The sequence below is a fragment of the Triplophysa dalaica genome, chromosome 6 (genome assembly GCF_015846415.1).
Source record: "Triplophysa dalaica isolate WHDGS20190420 chromosome 6, ASM1584641v1, whole genome shotgun sequence".
NCBI classification, from domain to species: domain Eukaryota; kingdom Metazoa; phylum Chordata; class Actinopteri; order Cypriniformes; family Nemacheilidae; genus Triplophysa; species Triplophysa dalaica.
The window spans coordinates 8,173,868-8,191,374 of NC_079547.1; the positions used below are offsets into that span (position 1 = coordinate 8,173,868).

The 17,507-nt window shown below is 36.2% G+C and overlaps 1 protein-coding gene across 1 annotated transcript; it reads left to right on the forward strand.

Moving 5' to 3' along the window:
• The first annotated feature begins 301 nt into the window (after positions 1 to 301).
• On the forward strand, positions 302 to 17,375 carry evpla (envoplakin a). The gene is made up of 22 exons (XM_056751089.1): positions 302 to 465; positions 2,019 to 2,118; positions 2,206 to 2,360; positions 2,547 to 2,670; positions 2,862 to 2,993; positions 3,100 to 3,141; positions 3,294 to 3,455; positions 5,293 to 5,400; positions 5,569 to 5,664; positions 5,771 to 5,881; positions 6,114 to 6,260; positions 6,389 to 6,543; positions 6,649 to 6,746; positions 6,958 to 7,130; positions 7,202 to 7,380; positions 8,641 to 8,779; positions 8,950 to 9,143; positions 9,253 to 9,403; positions 9,525 to 9,608; positions 13,657 to 13,764; positions 13,850 to 13,942; positions 14,102 to 17,375. The coding sequence occupies exons 1-22, from the start codon at positions 416 to 418 to the stop codon at positions 16,763 to 16,765; spliced, it is 5,265 nt and encodes a 1,754-aa protein (XP_056607067.1). The 5' UTR covers positions 302 to 415; the 3' UTR covers positions 16,766 to 17,375.
• Positions 17,376 to 17,507: the final 132 nt, after the last annotated feature.

Genomic DNA, 17,507 nt, shown 5'->3' on the forward strand with positions numbered 1-17,507 from the left:
TGAGGTTATTTGGGTCTCGACTTAATTCAAATGGCAGTCAGCTATGTGACGTTGTGGTCAGATATTGCTATAATGTTTATATATAAACACCTACATTTAACTAGCAACCAGACAAAAAACTTCACCTGAATGACAGAGATGTAAGTGTAACTATGTGCTTGTGTGTGTGTTTAGGAAGAATGGGAAGGTGAAACTGGTCAACCCGGTCCTGCAGAAAGAGGTGGTATGGGTGTTGCCCAACACCTGTATCTCAGGGCGGAGTGGAAAGAGAAGAATAGCTCTGCTCTAGCTCTGTGTGACAGTTGTAGAGAGGCAGAGAGAGAGAGTGTGTGTGCAGTACAGAGTTTGTGGGGGTTAACGCAAAAGCAAGCCAGACATACTGACACACTGGCAGCAGAGAAGGTAACTTTTCAGGATGTTTGGGAAGAAAACAAGCACCATCAAAGATGAGTCCAAGACAAGCAAGTAAGTGTTATTGGTGATTTGCCTGTTTTGGTTCTGTTCCGTTTTTTTTTGTGTTCAGGAAGGATCAGTTTTGATTAAAAGCAGGTAACTAGCGATAAGAGAATTTACACCTAAAACGACGATGAAGAGCAGCAAAATGAAATGAAAATTTGCCTCACAAATATCTTTTTAACTTTAAGATTTATAAAATGTAAAAAGTGTAATGGATTCTTAATCTACCACATAATGCAAATCTTGAAGATTAAGGTTTCATTTGTTGAATCCTAGATCATTAAACATATCAGATATCTTTTAAATAAATGTAATCAGAATAACAATTTAAACATTAAATAGAAATTGAAAATAGAAAACCTCTGTATATGGTTACGTTTGCAACAACTTATTCATTTATTTTGTAACCTGTACTCCAAATGTAATCAAGAAGTGTCAAATATGTTGAGTAAAAATAAAGCTAAACTGAAAAACAGAAGTATAGTTCTCTGTGTTCAATCGTCCTTTAAAAAATAATTGTACTTCACAATTACAGCATTGTGCTCACCTATATTTCGCAATAGGAATTTGTCAGTACATTAGATTGATCCCAAACGGCTAAATACTTATGTAATTACTGAAGTACTGTATACAACATAGTGATTGGGGCCACCCAATAAAAGCAGATTCGAAAATGATAGGAACAGTGACAGGAGTGTCCTTGTCACAGATACTGAAAGCTCAGTTCCTGTAAGGGCTGACATGCTTGTTCCACTACTAGACTGGTGGGGTGTTGGTTCAATCTTTTGACATGGTCCTGCAATCAAGGCATTTTAACTACAAACAGTAAAAAAAGTTTCACATAGCAGACAGGTGACAACTACGTTTTAGTATGTCTTGTCAAATTGTGAAAGATCTTTCGAGCAAGAATAACATTATAGAATATAATTCTATTTCTATTATGAAAAACAAAATAACTGGATAATAGTTACTTAGTGAATAGCTGAATGGTATTATTTTATGCTTTGGCTTTTGGAAATTTTATACGAAGGGAGGCTGTCCACACCTTCAAGATGTTCTATAGGTATGAGGTCATACTAGGCTGGTTTAATAATGTCTGTCATTAGAATCAATAGAAGCAATACAAAAACTTGGGTGAACACTCCTATAGTGAAAAATTTGGTTTCACATTTGTTCCCCTCCTCAGTCCCAAAACATTTTCATTCTTTTCAATTTTTTTCTTTAAGGACATGAACTGTCATTAAAATGTATCTCTTCATGTTTTACTATGAGATTGTTAGAACATTATTGTTAATGATTTTAGATCACCTATCAGTACGGCATCTGGGCATTCACAACTTCTGGTTAGTTTTCATTCTAGGGTGTGTCAGATTGAGTCGACGATTCATTTTAGTGCGTATACATTTTTACGATTTTTATCCTTCCCCTTCTTGACCCTGCCAAAGATAAGTGGGTTTAGAGGATCAACTAATTTGATGGTCTTCACATGGTGATGATGGTTTGTTCTAATTCACCAACCAATTGCATATCGAATTGTAATCTTTTTGATTTTGAACCCAAAGGTCACAGATGGGTAACCTGACCTTGCTGATTGCTCGCATGCAAAACAATGCAGACACCGTTGAGAAAGATGTACTGCATGCAGAAGAGCTGTTGCTCATTGTAAGAAAACATTCTTTAATTAAGTGCATTTTTGTAATAATAAACATATACATTGAGTACAATGACATGCCCTTTCTCTTTGCTCAGGATGCTGACAATGAAAAGAAAAACAAGACATTAATACATCAGAAGGAGAATGCCGACCTCCTAGGCCAGGCAGAGGGGCTCCTGAAAGACCTGTTTCTGGATATGGACAAAGCCAAGAAGATGAAACACCCTCAAGCTATGGAAATAGAAAATGAGTGAGTTACACTAGAGGCATCTTCCACACCCAAATGGCCATGACTCACTTTGTTATTGTTCTGTCTCAGTTAAACTGAGCTGAATTGTTTGAAGGCTGTACTCTTAATTATATGAAAACTAATAGTATTCACATTGCTTAATACAAGCTCTATAGTTTTTCATTTCTACTTTTCTCACAAATCCAGTGTAAGTCGTCTACATGAGCGCTGGCTGAAAGATTGCTCCCTTTACCGAGAGCTGTATGAGCATTTGGGCAGTGTGAAACAACAGCCACGTATTAACTGGGCTCAGGTGCTCAACGAGAAACAGGTCAGATAATACACAGACACACACACACACACACACACAAATCAGACTATGATTGCTTGGACTGTTTTACTTAAATCTTGCATTTATAATCAGAAGTATTTATATGCAAGCAGTGACTGGAAATAAAGACTAAAGTGAGCTGTGTTTATTAATCAATATTTTTGACAACCATTTTGTTCAAAACATCACAGAGAGATGTAAGCAAAATGGATTACGGCCCCACTTTGCCTGACCTGAAGAAGCAGATTGCAGCTCATAACATCCTCCATAAGGAGATTGAGTCTTACAACAACCAGCTGAGCCTTGGATCCACCAGTTCTCAGGTTGAGCTTTAAAAACAGCATCTTCCATCAACTGGACACATTTGTTATCATTTTAGCCTGAGTGATTCACTTTTTACTTAACCAACAACCCCTTATGTCATTCCAGAAGGAGTATGATGACCTTAAGAAGCAATATTCTAATTTACTGGTAAGAAAGCAGTCACAATATCCTACTTTGACTGTAATTAATGGGTTTCTGAAGTGGACACTATTGGTACCCGGAACATACAGTAAATTAGACTATTCTGATTCTTTATTTCTTAAAATGAGCATTTAATCATTTTAATCAATGCGTTTCAGGATAATTCAAAATGGAGAAGTCACTACCTGAATAGCCTGAATGACTACATGCAGGACTGTGAAAAGGAAGTGACATACATGAAGGAAGAGCAGAACAAGGTTGTTAAACGGGACTGGAGTGATCAAATGGATGACCATACCGATGTCCGTAGACAGTATGAGGTAAGCTGAGCCCCGTAAGTTTACAGTAAAGTACTGGCAGCAGTGGTTCCAGCCATTTACTGTAATTTTACAGGCTTGCAACCGTTTTCCTTTTTACAGTTGTGCTGTAATTCCACAGTAAATTACTAGCAGTTATTTACCGCAATTGTACAGTTCAAGTAAAGTTTTCTGTTTTACGGCTGTACTTTAATTTCACTGTAAAGTACTGGCAGCTATATACCGCAATTGTACGTTTTAGTACAGTTCTCTGTTTTACAGCTGTACTGTAATTTCACAGTAAAGTACTGGCAGCTATATACTGCAATTGTACGTTTTAGTACAGTTCTCTGTTTTACAGCTGTACTGTAATTCCACAGTAAAGTACTGGCAGCGATTTACCTAAATTGTACAGTTTAAGTACAGTTTTCTGTTTTATGGCTGTACCCTAATTTCACAGTAATGGCTACGTTATTTTATATTTACTATACTGCCCAGACAGCAAATAAATACCTTATTTCTCTCAGAGATGTATAATAATATATTAAATAATTGGGAAAAAACACAGACACCAAGCAAATGCAAGTATTGTGTTAAATTGATGCTGACAATAAAATCTACTGAAACGCAGCAAAAATGTCAAAAAGGTGCCAAAAAACAATCAAACTAACATTTAGACAACAGAAAAATAATAATACAAAGGCAAATACGCAACAAATAATGTCAAACAATAAACTAAAAGCAACAGATACTGTAAATAGTTACACAATACAAAAAAACACTGCAACAATAAACTAAGCACTAAATTCATATATTAAGGATTAAATTAAAACAATGTAAAATATTTAGTGCATAAAAAATATAACAGAAACCAATAAACAAACTGAATAAACAAACAAGAGAAATTAAAGACAAAAAGTATGTTTACAGAGGTGCAAGTATATATTAGTCAAATAAGTTACAAACAACGCTATAGAAAATTAAAACAATTAACTTCCAAGATGCATGGCAAACAACATCATAGTATCTGCAAAGACATCAGGCTTGCTCGATTTCATGAAGCACTGCGAATACTGGATCAGTGATTAAAAAGCAGAAGCAGTCGGCTCTCAATGCTCCAAACCATTCAGTCACAAAAAACACCAATACAATATATATATAAATAATAAAACACATAATATGAAAAAATTATATAAAATCGTTTTTAATGAAATAAATGTTGATATAATATAACATCATATAAACGTTTCCCTTCTTAAAATTAGCTGTTGTATTCCTCATTTGATATAAATTGTTTTTGATGTCCCTGCTAAGGGTTTTCATAATAGTTTCATATTATTAGATATTATTATTGGCAGTTTTTTTTTGCTTTTAACTTTGTGGCTAACCAAAACCGACCAAAATCTTAACTGAATTAAGTACTTTTTATGGCAAGCCTAAATCAAACCAGGATGTAGCTGCTGGCTGACCAGAAAAAAACGACCCTTACACTGTTTCACACAAAAACTGTGAACAAAAATATATAAAAAAGTGCCAGAATTAAGACAGAATTTGTTGCTATCTGGGAAGAGACGAGCTGTGACGTGATCTTGATTACCGCTCTGTATTGAAAAAGTGGGATGTGTTAAAAATCCCCACCCCTACATGCTGCTTTTCACAGCGTAATACTGCTTTTTTTCCAGGCGCCAACGGCTGTACAGTTAAATACTGCAAATTTACAGAAAGGGATTAATCTATGGGCCTTGGTCTGTTAACGTACAGGATTAAACTGTCTATTGTAAAAACAGTTTTTTACTGCTGGAAAGTGCCCGATGTTTTACAGTGCAGACAATCTGAAAAAAATACTCTGGTCTCTTTGCAGAATTTTAAAAATAACAGTCTCCTGTCTCATGAAAGTGAGGTCAATAAACTACAGGATGATGGGGACCGACTAATCGAACTGAAACATCCTGCCACCAGCATTGTACAGGTCAGAAAACACAAACAACCGTATTTGACATTATAATTTTTGTTGTTGTATTGGAGTTTAGAGAGAATGGCAAAACAAATAACACTTCATATAACATCTAGGGTTATTGCAGTTCATTGGATTTAGAAATGTTGCATTTAGCATAAACTGTGCTGTTTTTGTGTCCAGACCCAGAGAGATGGTGTAAGAAATGAATGGCAGAAGTTTCTGAATCTATGCATCTGTCAGGAAACACATCTAGACAATATAGAGGAATATAAAAGGGTAAGTAGGGCTGACAAATGAATCCATTCAAAATATTTTAGTTTATCCCTTTAAGAGTCCATAAAATGTCTATAAATTAAATGTTTGCCTATGTTCTTCTTAACAGTACCAACTGGATGCAGATACCTTGTCTGAATCATTGTCCAAGCTCGGGTCCACTGTTGATCCCAAAGCAATCAATGGTAAAACCAACTCTGAAATTCAGATGCAACTTGAGGTAAAATCATAATTTGAATATAACTAAAAAAATAGACTTACATTTAAAATTACATATTTATTCATACTGAGCAGAACACAGGTCAAGTTGTTTCTATCTTGTTCAAAGTAGCTGTATAAGATATGTTCAAGTAAGAAGTTTAAGGAATATCACTTGATCAATGCAGCTAACCAAATGCCATTGGTAAATATCCCAGTATGGTAAAAGCATCTTGTTCTCTGTGTTTGACCAGGCGGAAGAAAGGACTCTACAACGTAATGAGCAGCTATTGGCTGACCTGAGGAAGCGAAGCACTGCCATTTCACCACTAAAACTTCGCCACACCACTCCCAGCAAAACTACCACTGTTGAGTCTTTGTGTGACTGGAAAACTCCCAAGGTAGATTCTCATCAATACCCCTTTATAACAAAAAAGATGAAATATGAAAAGTTATGGTTTGTAAATAACTACATTTTCTATCGAGCCAATGGGATTTTGCAATGTCTTTTATTAATTGTTCTTTACAGGCTTCCTTGAACAGAGAAGAGTTGTTCAATCTGAAGTCCAACACTGACAGTGAAAACTGGGAGGTGCAGTCCAGTGATGGGACAAGCAAAAAATTTCCTGGAGTTTGCTTTGTGATTCCTCCCCCTGACCCTGAGGCCATTAACAGAGTTGACCTGTAAGAAAAAAAACATTTAACATTAAGACAAAATTTTCAAGTATGCATCTTCAAAATAAAGCCTTAAGACCAAGAATATCCAATAATTCACTCTTCTATGAGCAGGCTGGGAAAAGAACTGGAAGATTTAAAGAAAAGACGGGCTGCTTTGAGAGCGTCGCAGAACAATCAGCCACAAAAGGCCTTACTTTTACAGAATTCTGGTAAATAGAGAAGTACTTCGATATACTCACTCTGTCAGAGAAATATGGGTGGGCCAGAATTGAGCTTGAGTCTCAGTGTGATGGATTTTGAAAAGTTTTTGGCCAGTAACAGGTTATGGTGATGAAGATTAACAACTACAATGGGAAATGTTTGTAAGAAAGATCCAATGGAATTTTTCCCCAAATCACACAGTCACGTTTGTTATTTTAGCTCCTGCTGCAAGAGCTGATGAGAACCCAAAAGCTATGGAGCTTTCTGGCCGTCTAAACCAACTGGATAAAGATCTAGCTCAAGTTGAGAATAACACCCTAAGCAGCCTAAGAGCACCACTTAACCGCACCGACCCTACCACAGATCTCACAAATCGTCAGAAAGAGCAAGAGGTGAGACAGGCTTTCCAACTTTTGGTAGTTACAGTTGGATACTTATCCTTACTTTTCTCTTTTCTAAACAGAAAACAGCAGCAGCCCTCCAGCTGTTAGAAAAGCAAAGGGCCACAGCTCAGAAGGACCTAGAACCTCTTCTCTCTCAGGACATTCATGGGCCAACCTTTTCTACTTTACCCCAAAAACTTAGTGATGCCAAAAATAAACAATACAGTCTGAAGGCTCTAAACGATCTCTACAGAGAGAAGTACGTAACTTGTGCAATTACACATTATATAACAGTAGTGGCCTGAAGTTGTGAATAAAGTACAGATTTTGCTAATCCACTTAGGTGAAATTCAGTTGATCACAATATATATACAGTATATGAAGAGTTTGGTTCCAAAATGAGATAACTCCATTTTTACAATTAAATAAGATCATGATTTTTTTGTGTGCATTGGAATGAATTTCAATCAAACTGCAGTTGGTTTCTTTTGATTTAGGATATTATAATAAAAAATATAGCTAACTGACACAATAAAATAAAAATAAACATTATTTTTGAACTATTTTAAAAGATGACTTCTCATTTTGGAACCAAACCCTTCATATAAATAGACATTTGTAATTAAAATTTAAACAACCTATTCAGAACCTCTTACACTGATTACTTTTAAAAATCACCCTGAAATCAAAAACTACAATTCTTATTTTTAGCGGCCATTCTACATTACAGTAGAATGTGAAAAGATTATAAGATACACCATCAGCCAGATAAGTTTAAAGAGGGCGCCATGTCATAAAATTGGTGCTTCGCATTTCATTAATGCCTTTAACATCTGGAGAAACTTTTTGTGTGATGGAAGGTTCTTTGTAGTGGAAAAAGGTTTAATAGATTTCACAGAAAGAAATAATTCTATAAGAACCTTTGAGTAAATGGTTCTTTGGGGAATCATAAAGCGTTCCTCTTTGGCATCACTGGGAAGAACAATTTGTATCACCCCTTTTTAAGAGTGCTTGTGTGTTACGTACATACTGTGAATTTGGAGTGAGGTTTATTAGTTTCTATTTTATTTCATTTCCATACATCTATCGACTCTGTCTTATATAATGGCACATGATTTTAAAGCCACACTATACAACTTTTCACTATAGAACGGCTCCCCTATGTGGTTGATAAGAGCAATTGTCTGTTATCAATGTCATAAATAATGCTTTCCCGTGGGCAGTGCAATACTGGGTACCGACCCTAACACAGAACTTACAGAGATTGGTTTAATTTCTCCAGTTAAACTTTGTTCTACCACTGAAATCATTTTAGAGGCATTATTTTAAGGTTGAAAAAACTACAAAGTGTTGCTTTAAAGAAAAATATTAGCGACTTCGAATTATTACTCAAGGACTGATGGTTGCTGAAAATGGGGCTGGTTGGTGTTTCCCTACGAAACACCAACAGATATGTACATATATGGGGACATTAAAAAGAATGTCCAAATGTTAAATTACCTTTTTTCAAACTTTCTAGAATTAATGCCTCTATGGATTTAGAGAGACAGCTAAAAAATATGGACAGCACTGTCAAAGGCTTTGAAAAAAAGCTCAGCAATGATTCTGCCATCCCAGACACATCCAGTGCCATCCAGACCCGTGCCCAAGAGACTCAGGTAACAACTTAAGCATTTAATAGGAGAAACAACATTTATTCCTAATGGTTATCTTTTGGGTTAACCACTAATAAAAACTGCATAAAGTGACAGCACAAAAATAGGCACTTGCTAAATTAAAGCCATGCATACAAACAAATGTAATTTATATATGCCCTCTTTTAATTCAGATTTTAAAGAAAGAAGTTGCTGCCACTCAAAGTCAGATGCAGAAGCTTAGCGAGGACCTAGAGACACTCAAGAAGCCGTGCAGTTCACTTGAAAGGGGTTACCAGGAATACTGTCCTGATATACAAAGACAGGAATCAGAGGTGAAGAACCTTCAAAGTCGATATGCCAATGTGTCAAACCAGCTAAACGAAAGGTCAGTGCTAGGTGCTAACTCCTGCTAAAATGTAATTAGTCTTTTTTTTCCATTGTTGGTGCTATTAGGTTCTCAGCAGTAAAAACATTAACATTAATTATTTCCTTAGAGAGAGGCTATTACAAGATGCTAGCAAAAAACACCAGGACTTTCAGAATGTGAGCCAATCACTGGAATCCTTCTTAGACAATCTACCAAACAACAAGATCAACTCCAGGGATGATTTGGCTCAAATCAATGCAAAGCAGACATCTCAGAAGGTAAAATGTTTGCACTATATCATATGACATTACAAGTGATCTTATGCTAATCAACAACAGAGTTTAAATCAGTACAGCACTCAGATATGTGTGTGACTTCTTGTTTTCTGTTTATTAAAAGAGGGTGGTGGAAGATATACGGAGGAAAGGTAATGACATGGACAGGGTTGTTGATCTCTCCAAAGACTTCCAGGGTGTTCTCAATGTAAGTGAAATGTTTTGTTTTGTTTCACAGTTGTATAGAGAAGTGGTTCTCATAACGTGGTAGGCATACCACTAGTTCGACTTGAAGGTCAAGCCCTAAAGATCTAAACAAATCCAAATTGATTGATTTAATAATAACAAATACATCACATAAATATAGCTCAAAGGGCATATTTTGCAATGACACTTTTATTCGTTTTATTTTTAAAAGGTCCTTTAAACACTTTGAAGAGCGGGCATTTTTGTATGACTCATGCAACAGTGATATGGGTAAAATACCTTAATTCCTAATTTGGAACTAGCATGGAATTATTTCCACTCGATTTTTGAATCCATTTCAAATAAAAATGTTCCTGTTAAGAAGTTTAGAATTAGTAGTAGGGAAAATCCTTGGATTTCTGAAAGTCTGGCAGAGCTAATTCATTTGAGAAACAAGTCATGGCCCCAAGATAGATTTTCTAACTCTTCTACTAACTGGACTTTATTTAGAACTTTTAAGAAATAATTATACCTGAATTATCAGGAAGTCAATATCAAAGTTTTATCTCAAGTCAGTTACTGAGAACTTAAATAACCTTTTTAGAAAATTGGAAATCGGTTAAATCATGATTAGCCACACACGTTGTTTCAAGCCTACCTTAACATATACTGGCTGATTGAGAAGGGATGAGGGATAGAACTGTTAAGGTCATGCCTCTCAGTAGGCAAAGTTTAAAGCTTTGAAAGATATTGACTATAAAAAATAAGCAGTTTCAGATGATTTAGATCTGTATTTACTGAAGTTGGCAGCAGATGTTATTGTCGAGCCCATTTCACATATCTTTAATCTGAGTCTTGATTCAAAGAATATACATAAATTCTGGAAAGCTAATGTACTTCCTTCATTTAAAAATGGGAATCCTTCAGAGTTTTATCATTACCGCACGCTCCTATCTCCAAGTTATCAGTTTTTGCTAAGGTTTTCGAATTTCAAGTGAATTTGCAATCAAAACAGTTCTTAGATAAAAAATTTATTTGAGTGATTTCCAGTCAGGTTATAGAAGCGGTCATATGACTATTATTGCTGCTATGATTGTGAAAATGATGTTGTCAGTACTTTGGATAAAAGTCAGCATTGTGCTGTCTTGTTCGAGGATTTATCTAAGGCATCTGATTGAGTGAATCATAAATTATTGTTGAACAAACTTTGGAATATTGGTCTTAGTCCAATTGCCACGGAATGGAACCCTAACACCCTGGTGAGTTTTAACTTGTTTTTGAATGCACAGAAAACAATGTTTATTATATTTTCAAAGTAGTGTGATATTTCGCGATGCAAAAATGTTACGATATGCATCTTAGAGAGATGGGGATATTTTACGATATGATGTTTAATTCTATTCTGTTGAGACGCTATTAATCTGCGCCAGCACGTCACGAGGGTTTATCTCACATATGCTGTAGGAAAAAATCTATGGGAGAAGGGGAAGCACAAGACACAATCCATGTCTCCACGTGGTTAACAAAGCGTCTTAATTTCCCTTCAAATTCGCCGGTAAAACACAGCAAACTTGTAGCTGGACTGGTGGCGAGCCACTCCAAAACTTGTAATTTGTAATGTAATGTAATGTAATTTGCATGATTGAAGAAATGTAATACATTAATATTTCTGTTTGAAAGATGTTTCTCTTTCGTTACGGTCTCAAGCAAAGACAGTTTAGCTTCAAAGAGTTCATGTGAGACATAATGGACGACTGGTCTGGTCTGACGAATTCCTACGTATGTCATGTTATCTTCTTTAAAATGCTTATGATTGAAGGACTACTTTCTTGCGCATCTCATTTCAAGCATCTGTTAGAACGAACGTGTTTTAATCGGGGTGTCAATTAAAACAAGACTGCAGATCAATTGAATCATAAGAACGATAAGTTTATTAACAGTTTTTCCAGTGGCAGCAAGCCATTAGACAAAAGAACCTATGCACATGCGCAGACATATACTCGAAAGGGTTGCCACTACTCAACAAAACCACTATCATTACAGAACGGACTCGGATTCATTTTGTTTCACTTTAACCTTTTGTTAATTAAACTTGGCGAATTGATATGGAACTGTAATGCGGTCGGCAGACCTGGAACACCTTCATGCGTGTGCATTTACCGAAATTTAATGCGTACCCATAGAACGTTTGTCAACCAATCAGATTGAAACATTCAACAGCCCCGTGGTATTAGGTCTAATATTCACTGTGTTACAACAATGCATATACAGTAGTTATTAAACTTTTCAGAAAAATTGAAGGTAATGACATAGTTTAATTAAATTATAAGGTAAAGTAAATGATGTCAAAACAGTTAAATCTTTGTAGGGAACATTTAATTACACCACTTAAATTAGTTAAACCAGATAGATTTTACTAGACTTAATATAATGTAGATTTCGTCGACTTAAACTAGACAAAAACTAAAATGAAGGGGATGGCTAAAGTATGACTAAAACTAAATCAAAATTTGCTGTCAAAATTGACACTGATCTTTATACTAATTTCAGTTAAGGCTTAATTTCATTCAAAATATCGAGATGTGTATCGTATCATGAACCCAGCATTAAAATATGTACTGAATCGTTAGTTGAGTGTATAGTTAAATCCCTATTTCAAAGTCTCATTCACAGATAGTTGAAGATGTTACTATTCTTATCAGATGGAAAATCCATTGAAAGAGTGTCTTCATATATAAGTATATTGGTACATGGATAGATGATAAGCTTTCATTTAAAGTTCGTATTGCTAAATTGGTTAAGGCTTTTATTTTAGAAATTAATATTTTTTTACGCAAAATGTCAAGAAAAACTTGTGGAAGGTACTTTTTTTACCTCTGATCGATTATGGCAATATATTGTATATGCATGCAGCCTCCTCCAAACACATTCTGTGCATCATGCATCCTTGCATTTTATTACAAAAGTAAAGTCATTCACACATCATTGCACTCTTTATGATTTGGTTGGACATTGTCCACCCGCAGAAAACAGCACTGGTATAAATAAATTTTTAAACTATATGTGGTACTCTTATATCTACCTTTTTAGTCTAACTCTAGGAGAGTTATGAATTGCGCTCTTCAAAAAGGTTACTTTTTACTTGTAGTACGGTTCAATTAAAAGGAAGGAAAGAGGCGGGAACCGGCGAACATTCAAATAAAGTTTTAAACAAAACAATAACAAAGTAAAAAGACAGCCGGCAGCCCCTCACGGACGACTGCCAGCGAATAAAACAGACCACAACTAAAATTCAGGCCTGGTCCTCTCTCATCGACGGTCCGGTTCCTCCTTCTCTTATGCTCCCGATCTCCTCCATGACACGAGACTGGTGCGTGCACAGCTGGCGCTCATTAACACTCACTCATCGGCCTCGATTCACGTTCTCGCCCCGCCTACTCCACTACATTACTGTACCCAGAGGATCAACTAATTTTAAGGAAAACTGCTTTTTCTTATTATGCACACTTGTCATGGAATAATTTGCAAGAAGATTTACAGTTAACTACATTGATATCTATCAAAGAATTCAAGAAAAAGGAATGTGGTAAATTAGACATGTGATTGTTTCCTTTAGAAAGATTTGTGTGTGATTAAGGGTCCTTTACAATTTATATTTTCATGTATGTTAATTGTTTGTCATTTTAATCTAATTATGCATGGCTGCAACATTGGCCAGATCTCCCTTGTAAAAGAGATCCTTTCCTGGAAAAAATAAAGGTCCCTGTACTACAGAAAAGTGTTTTGGTGTACACTATTACTGCTGACTAACTTGAAAAACATGGAAACAACATTTTCTTTATAATAATACATTTGAATTGGTGGACAAGGTTTAAAGATAAAGATTCACAGCTGTAATATTAATTTAAATGTTTTTCGTCATTTGGTGGTACTTGGAGCAACTAATTTTTTTAATGGTAGTACTTTAAGTCTGAGAACCACTGTTATAGAGTATTTTACTACAATGCCTTTAAATACACATTTCATGTTTAATGTGTTATTTACTTATATATTGCATTGATCTTGGGCAGGAATATGATATGAATTGTGATACATACAAAGCTACTCTTAAGGATGCCCCCCTGACAAATGCTACAAGGCCTTACACCTCCACACTGGCTAGCTCTGCTGCAAAACAGGTAAGATTTAAAAACGGAACATACATGCAATTTTTAAATAATATGAATGAAATACTTAAAAAAATATTATTTTGCTGTGCTACAGGAAAAGGATCTTATGAACCGTTATGCTGACACAACAGCTGAGAGTGACCAGTTACTGAAACAAATGGATTTAGCAAAGTGCATCATGGCTGAGGTGCAGTTTAATTGGAGATCAAGCCAATTTAACTTTGAGTTTAGCACAGTTATTATAAAGTTATATTTAAAAGTTATTTTATGTGAAATTATATATTACTAACAAGACTAAATAAAGTTATTTATGACTAAAAAACTAACTAGTATTTTCCATTCACAGAATCAAGAAAAAGTACACATGGTACAACAACAGCAGGTACAACAAAAAGCTTTTGAGGACACTGAAGGTCTTCAGCAAGAATTAAAAGAGGAAATAGCTAGACGTTCCAATGTTGAGAGTAACCTTGGCTCAATAAAGAACAGATATTTCTCTTTGAAAAGCCGAAGAGGAGTAGAACGATTTGAAGAGAAGGAAGTTTTGATGTACTATCGTGACCCAAAACTTGAGACCAGTGTGCAGGACTTTTATAAGACGATTCACGAAGAAGCACTAAAACGTACCAAAACCCAAACTGAGATTGAAGTGATAACAAGAAAGATCACCAGTCTAGAAAGTGAAATTAAGAACACAAAGCCAAAGCTTGTGACTAGAGAGGTAACAGAAGTAGAGAAAGACCCTGCGTTGGATGTAGAAGCCTCAAACCTTCGAGAAAGGATTAGCAAGTTAAGGAACGAAATTCGAATTCAAGAACAAGAAAGGTCTCACCTGAAAACAGAAATAACAATTTTGGAGCAAAAGAAGCAGAACATAAAAGAAAGGGTGGTGCAAAGAGAAGTGGTAAGAGTTGAGAAAGACCCAGCGATGCTAAAAGCTGTTCGAACATTTGAATTGGAGATCTCAGATGAAGATCAGAGGAGCAAATCTTTGATGAATGAAATCTCCCAAACCAGGAGCCAGATTAATTCCCTGGAGAGGCTCATTCCAACCTTAGAGCCAAAAGTTATCACCAAGGAAATTAAAACAGTTGAGCAGGCCCCTGCACTAGTAAGTGAGTCTAAAGACCTTCTGGCCAGAATACAAGAGATGAAATTTGAGAACACAGATCTCACGAGTGTGCTCAGTAACTTTCAGTCACGCCATATCCAAATACAACACATTAAACCTAAAGTTGAGGTCAAAGAAATTATAAATGAGATCTTCAGAGTGTCCCCTGAGACAGAGGCAGAGATACAACGTTTGAGGAGGGACCTTCAAGTCAACAGCAGGCAGAGCTCAGACTATGAAAGACAAGTCAGCGTGTTTAAAACTGAGATTGGAGCTCTGAGAGCACAGAGACCTACGGTTGAGTATAAAGAAGTACTTCAGGAGGTTGTAAAAGAGGAAAGAAGTCCAGAGAATGAAAGAGAAATACAGAAGCTCTCCGACCATGTCTATTCCCTACAAAGAACGTATAGTACTTTGCAGGCTGAGCTTATGCGTCTACGAAAAGACAGGGACGAATGGAAGGCTGAAAAGTCAAAGGTTGAGACCAAGATTGTAACTAATGATGTAACCAAGTATGTTGATGACCCACTTCTGGAAAAAGAGGCAGAACGTCTCAGAAGAGAGGTTCGGGATGAAACTCAGAGGCGAAGAACAACCGAGGAATTGGTGTTTGAGCTTCAGAATAAGTACATCCAGCTTGAGAGACAAAAACCAGAGGAAAAAGTAATCATGCAGGAGGTGGTACGTCTACAAAAGGACCCAACACAAACCCTTCATTATGAAAGGCTTGGTAGGAGTTTAGATGATGAAGTCAATAATCGAAGAAAACTTGAGCTTGAGGTGCAGCAGATGAGATCATTTATAGAAGACAGGGAGAGAACGCTCAGGAGCAGCGATGAAAGGCAAAGAAAGATCCAGGTGGAAACTGAGTTGAGACATATCAAATCTAGAATCTATGAGTTAGAAACTGCACCACCCCCTATTGAAGAGAGCATAGTTATTGAGGAAGTTTTGAAAGTTGAGAGAGATCCAAAACTAGACAAAATAGCCAACAGCCTTCGAGCAGATATGGATAAAGAGAGCAGTGACATTATGCGGTTTGAGAGAGACATCAGAAAAATTAGACTCGAGATAGACATCCTGCAGCGAGAGAAATCAGTTGAGAAGACCGTCTATAAGGAAGTTATTCGTGTAGAAAAAGATGGGGCAGTGGAGGCAGAGCGGTCCAGCCTTCGTGAACAGGTCCTTCAGCAGAGACATGCCAGAGAAGACCTTGAGGACAAAATTCGCTATCTAAAGGAGAAACAGCAGCAACAACAAAGCAAACGATCTAGCGCTTCCACGGAGGAGACCAACCTAGTTCATAATCGAGACAAACTGCAAAAAGAAAATGAAAACATTCAGAGAGAGCTGAGATCTTTTGAATCTGAAAGGCAAAACATCAGCATTTCATACAAACAGCAGTCTAGGCTGATGAGTGAAAGAAACCAAATGAACAGGCACAAAAGCATCAAAATGGAGTCAGATGTTCAGCGGCTTGAAAGGCACATTCTAGATGAAAAGGACACAATCTACAAGCGAGAAAATATAATCAGGGAGCTAAAGAACAGTTTGAAGAAAGAGGAATCCTCAGAGACTCGCACAAAAGAGGTCAATGTCTCCACGAAAATAAGCATCTTAGACCCAAAAACTGGTAAAGACATGTCCCCTTATGATGCCTACATGAAAGGCTTTATTGATCGCAGCCAGTACATACAAGTACAGGAACTAGAATGTGACTGGGAGGAAATCACTACAATGGGACCCGAAGGTGAGATATCAGTTTTGCAAGATCGCAAGAGTGGCAAGCAATACCCCATCAAAAATGCCTTAAAAGAAGGCAGGGTGACTCAATACCAACTACAACAATACAAGGATGGCAAAATGCCTATCTCAGAGTTTGCTCTTCTTGTGGCTTGATCCTTGATTGATCCTATCACCAAGGAGAAGATCAACTACAAGCAGGCTTTGGGTTGTTGTAATACTGACCCACTCTCAGGTCTATTGATGCTTCCAGCCACCTCCAACAATTCTTTGTTTTCATACTTTAGTCATACATAGCCGCTCAATTATAGATAGCTACACTGTTTATTTGATTATCTGTAATTCAGTTTCCACACAGTTCACCTTCTGCTTGGTCAAGATAAAAATATTAACATCGAATCTCATCTATACTGTACTACGATTATTTTAAATATCAGGTGCTATTACATCTGCCAATCTGATCACATTACGTGGTCCATAAATCTGGACTACACCATTGATGTAAACATCCCACCATCTGATGTACTTGTGATTACTATATTTTTTTATGTTATGGGGCAAATATTGTATTTTAACATATACAGCATAAGGAATATTCATCAATAATGAAATACAGAGAAAATATCCTTTTTATTTCAATGGTAAGATGGGCTTAGAAGTGCTGATCAGTCATTCTACATTTAATTATTTATGTATTTCCATTATCAACCTCTTATCTTCTGAAACTACGATATGTGTTGAGGATGAATAAAAATGAAATAAATTACCTTTTGGGGATTCTTTTTTTTGTCCATTTCTAGTAGCCTAACTGAACATTATATAATAAATGTACTACTTAAAGTTTTCTACACAGATATTCTGTACATTTTAATATAAACAGCTTGTGTTTTAAGAAATC

Bases quoted from the DNA above. Each gene is read 5' to 3' on its own strand.
- evpla (XM_056751089.1), top strand. From the start codon at position 416: ATGTTTGGGAAGAAAACAAGCACCATCAAAGATGAGTCCAAGACAAGC. The intron at 2,994-3,099 runs GTTGAGCTTTAA...ATGTCATTCCAG, and splicing joins TTGGATCCACCAGTTCTCAG to AAGGAGTATGATGACCTTAA. The intron at 6,747-6,957 runs GTAAATAGAGAA...TTGTTATTTTAG, and splicing joins CTTACTTTTACAGAATTCTG to CTCCTGCTGCAAGAGCTGAT.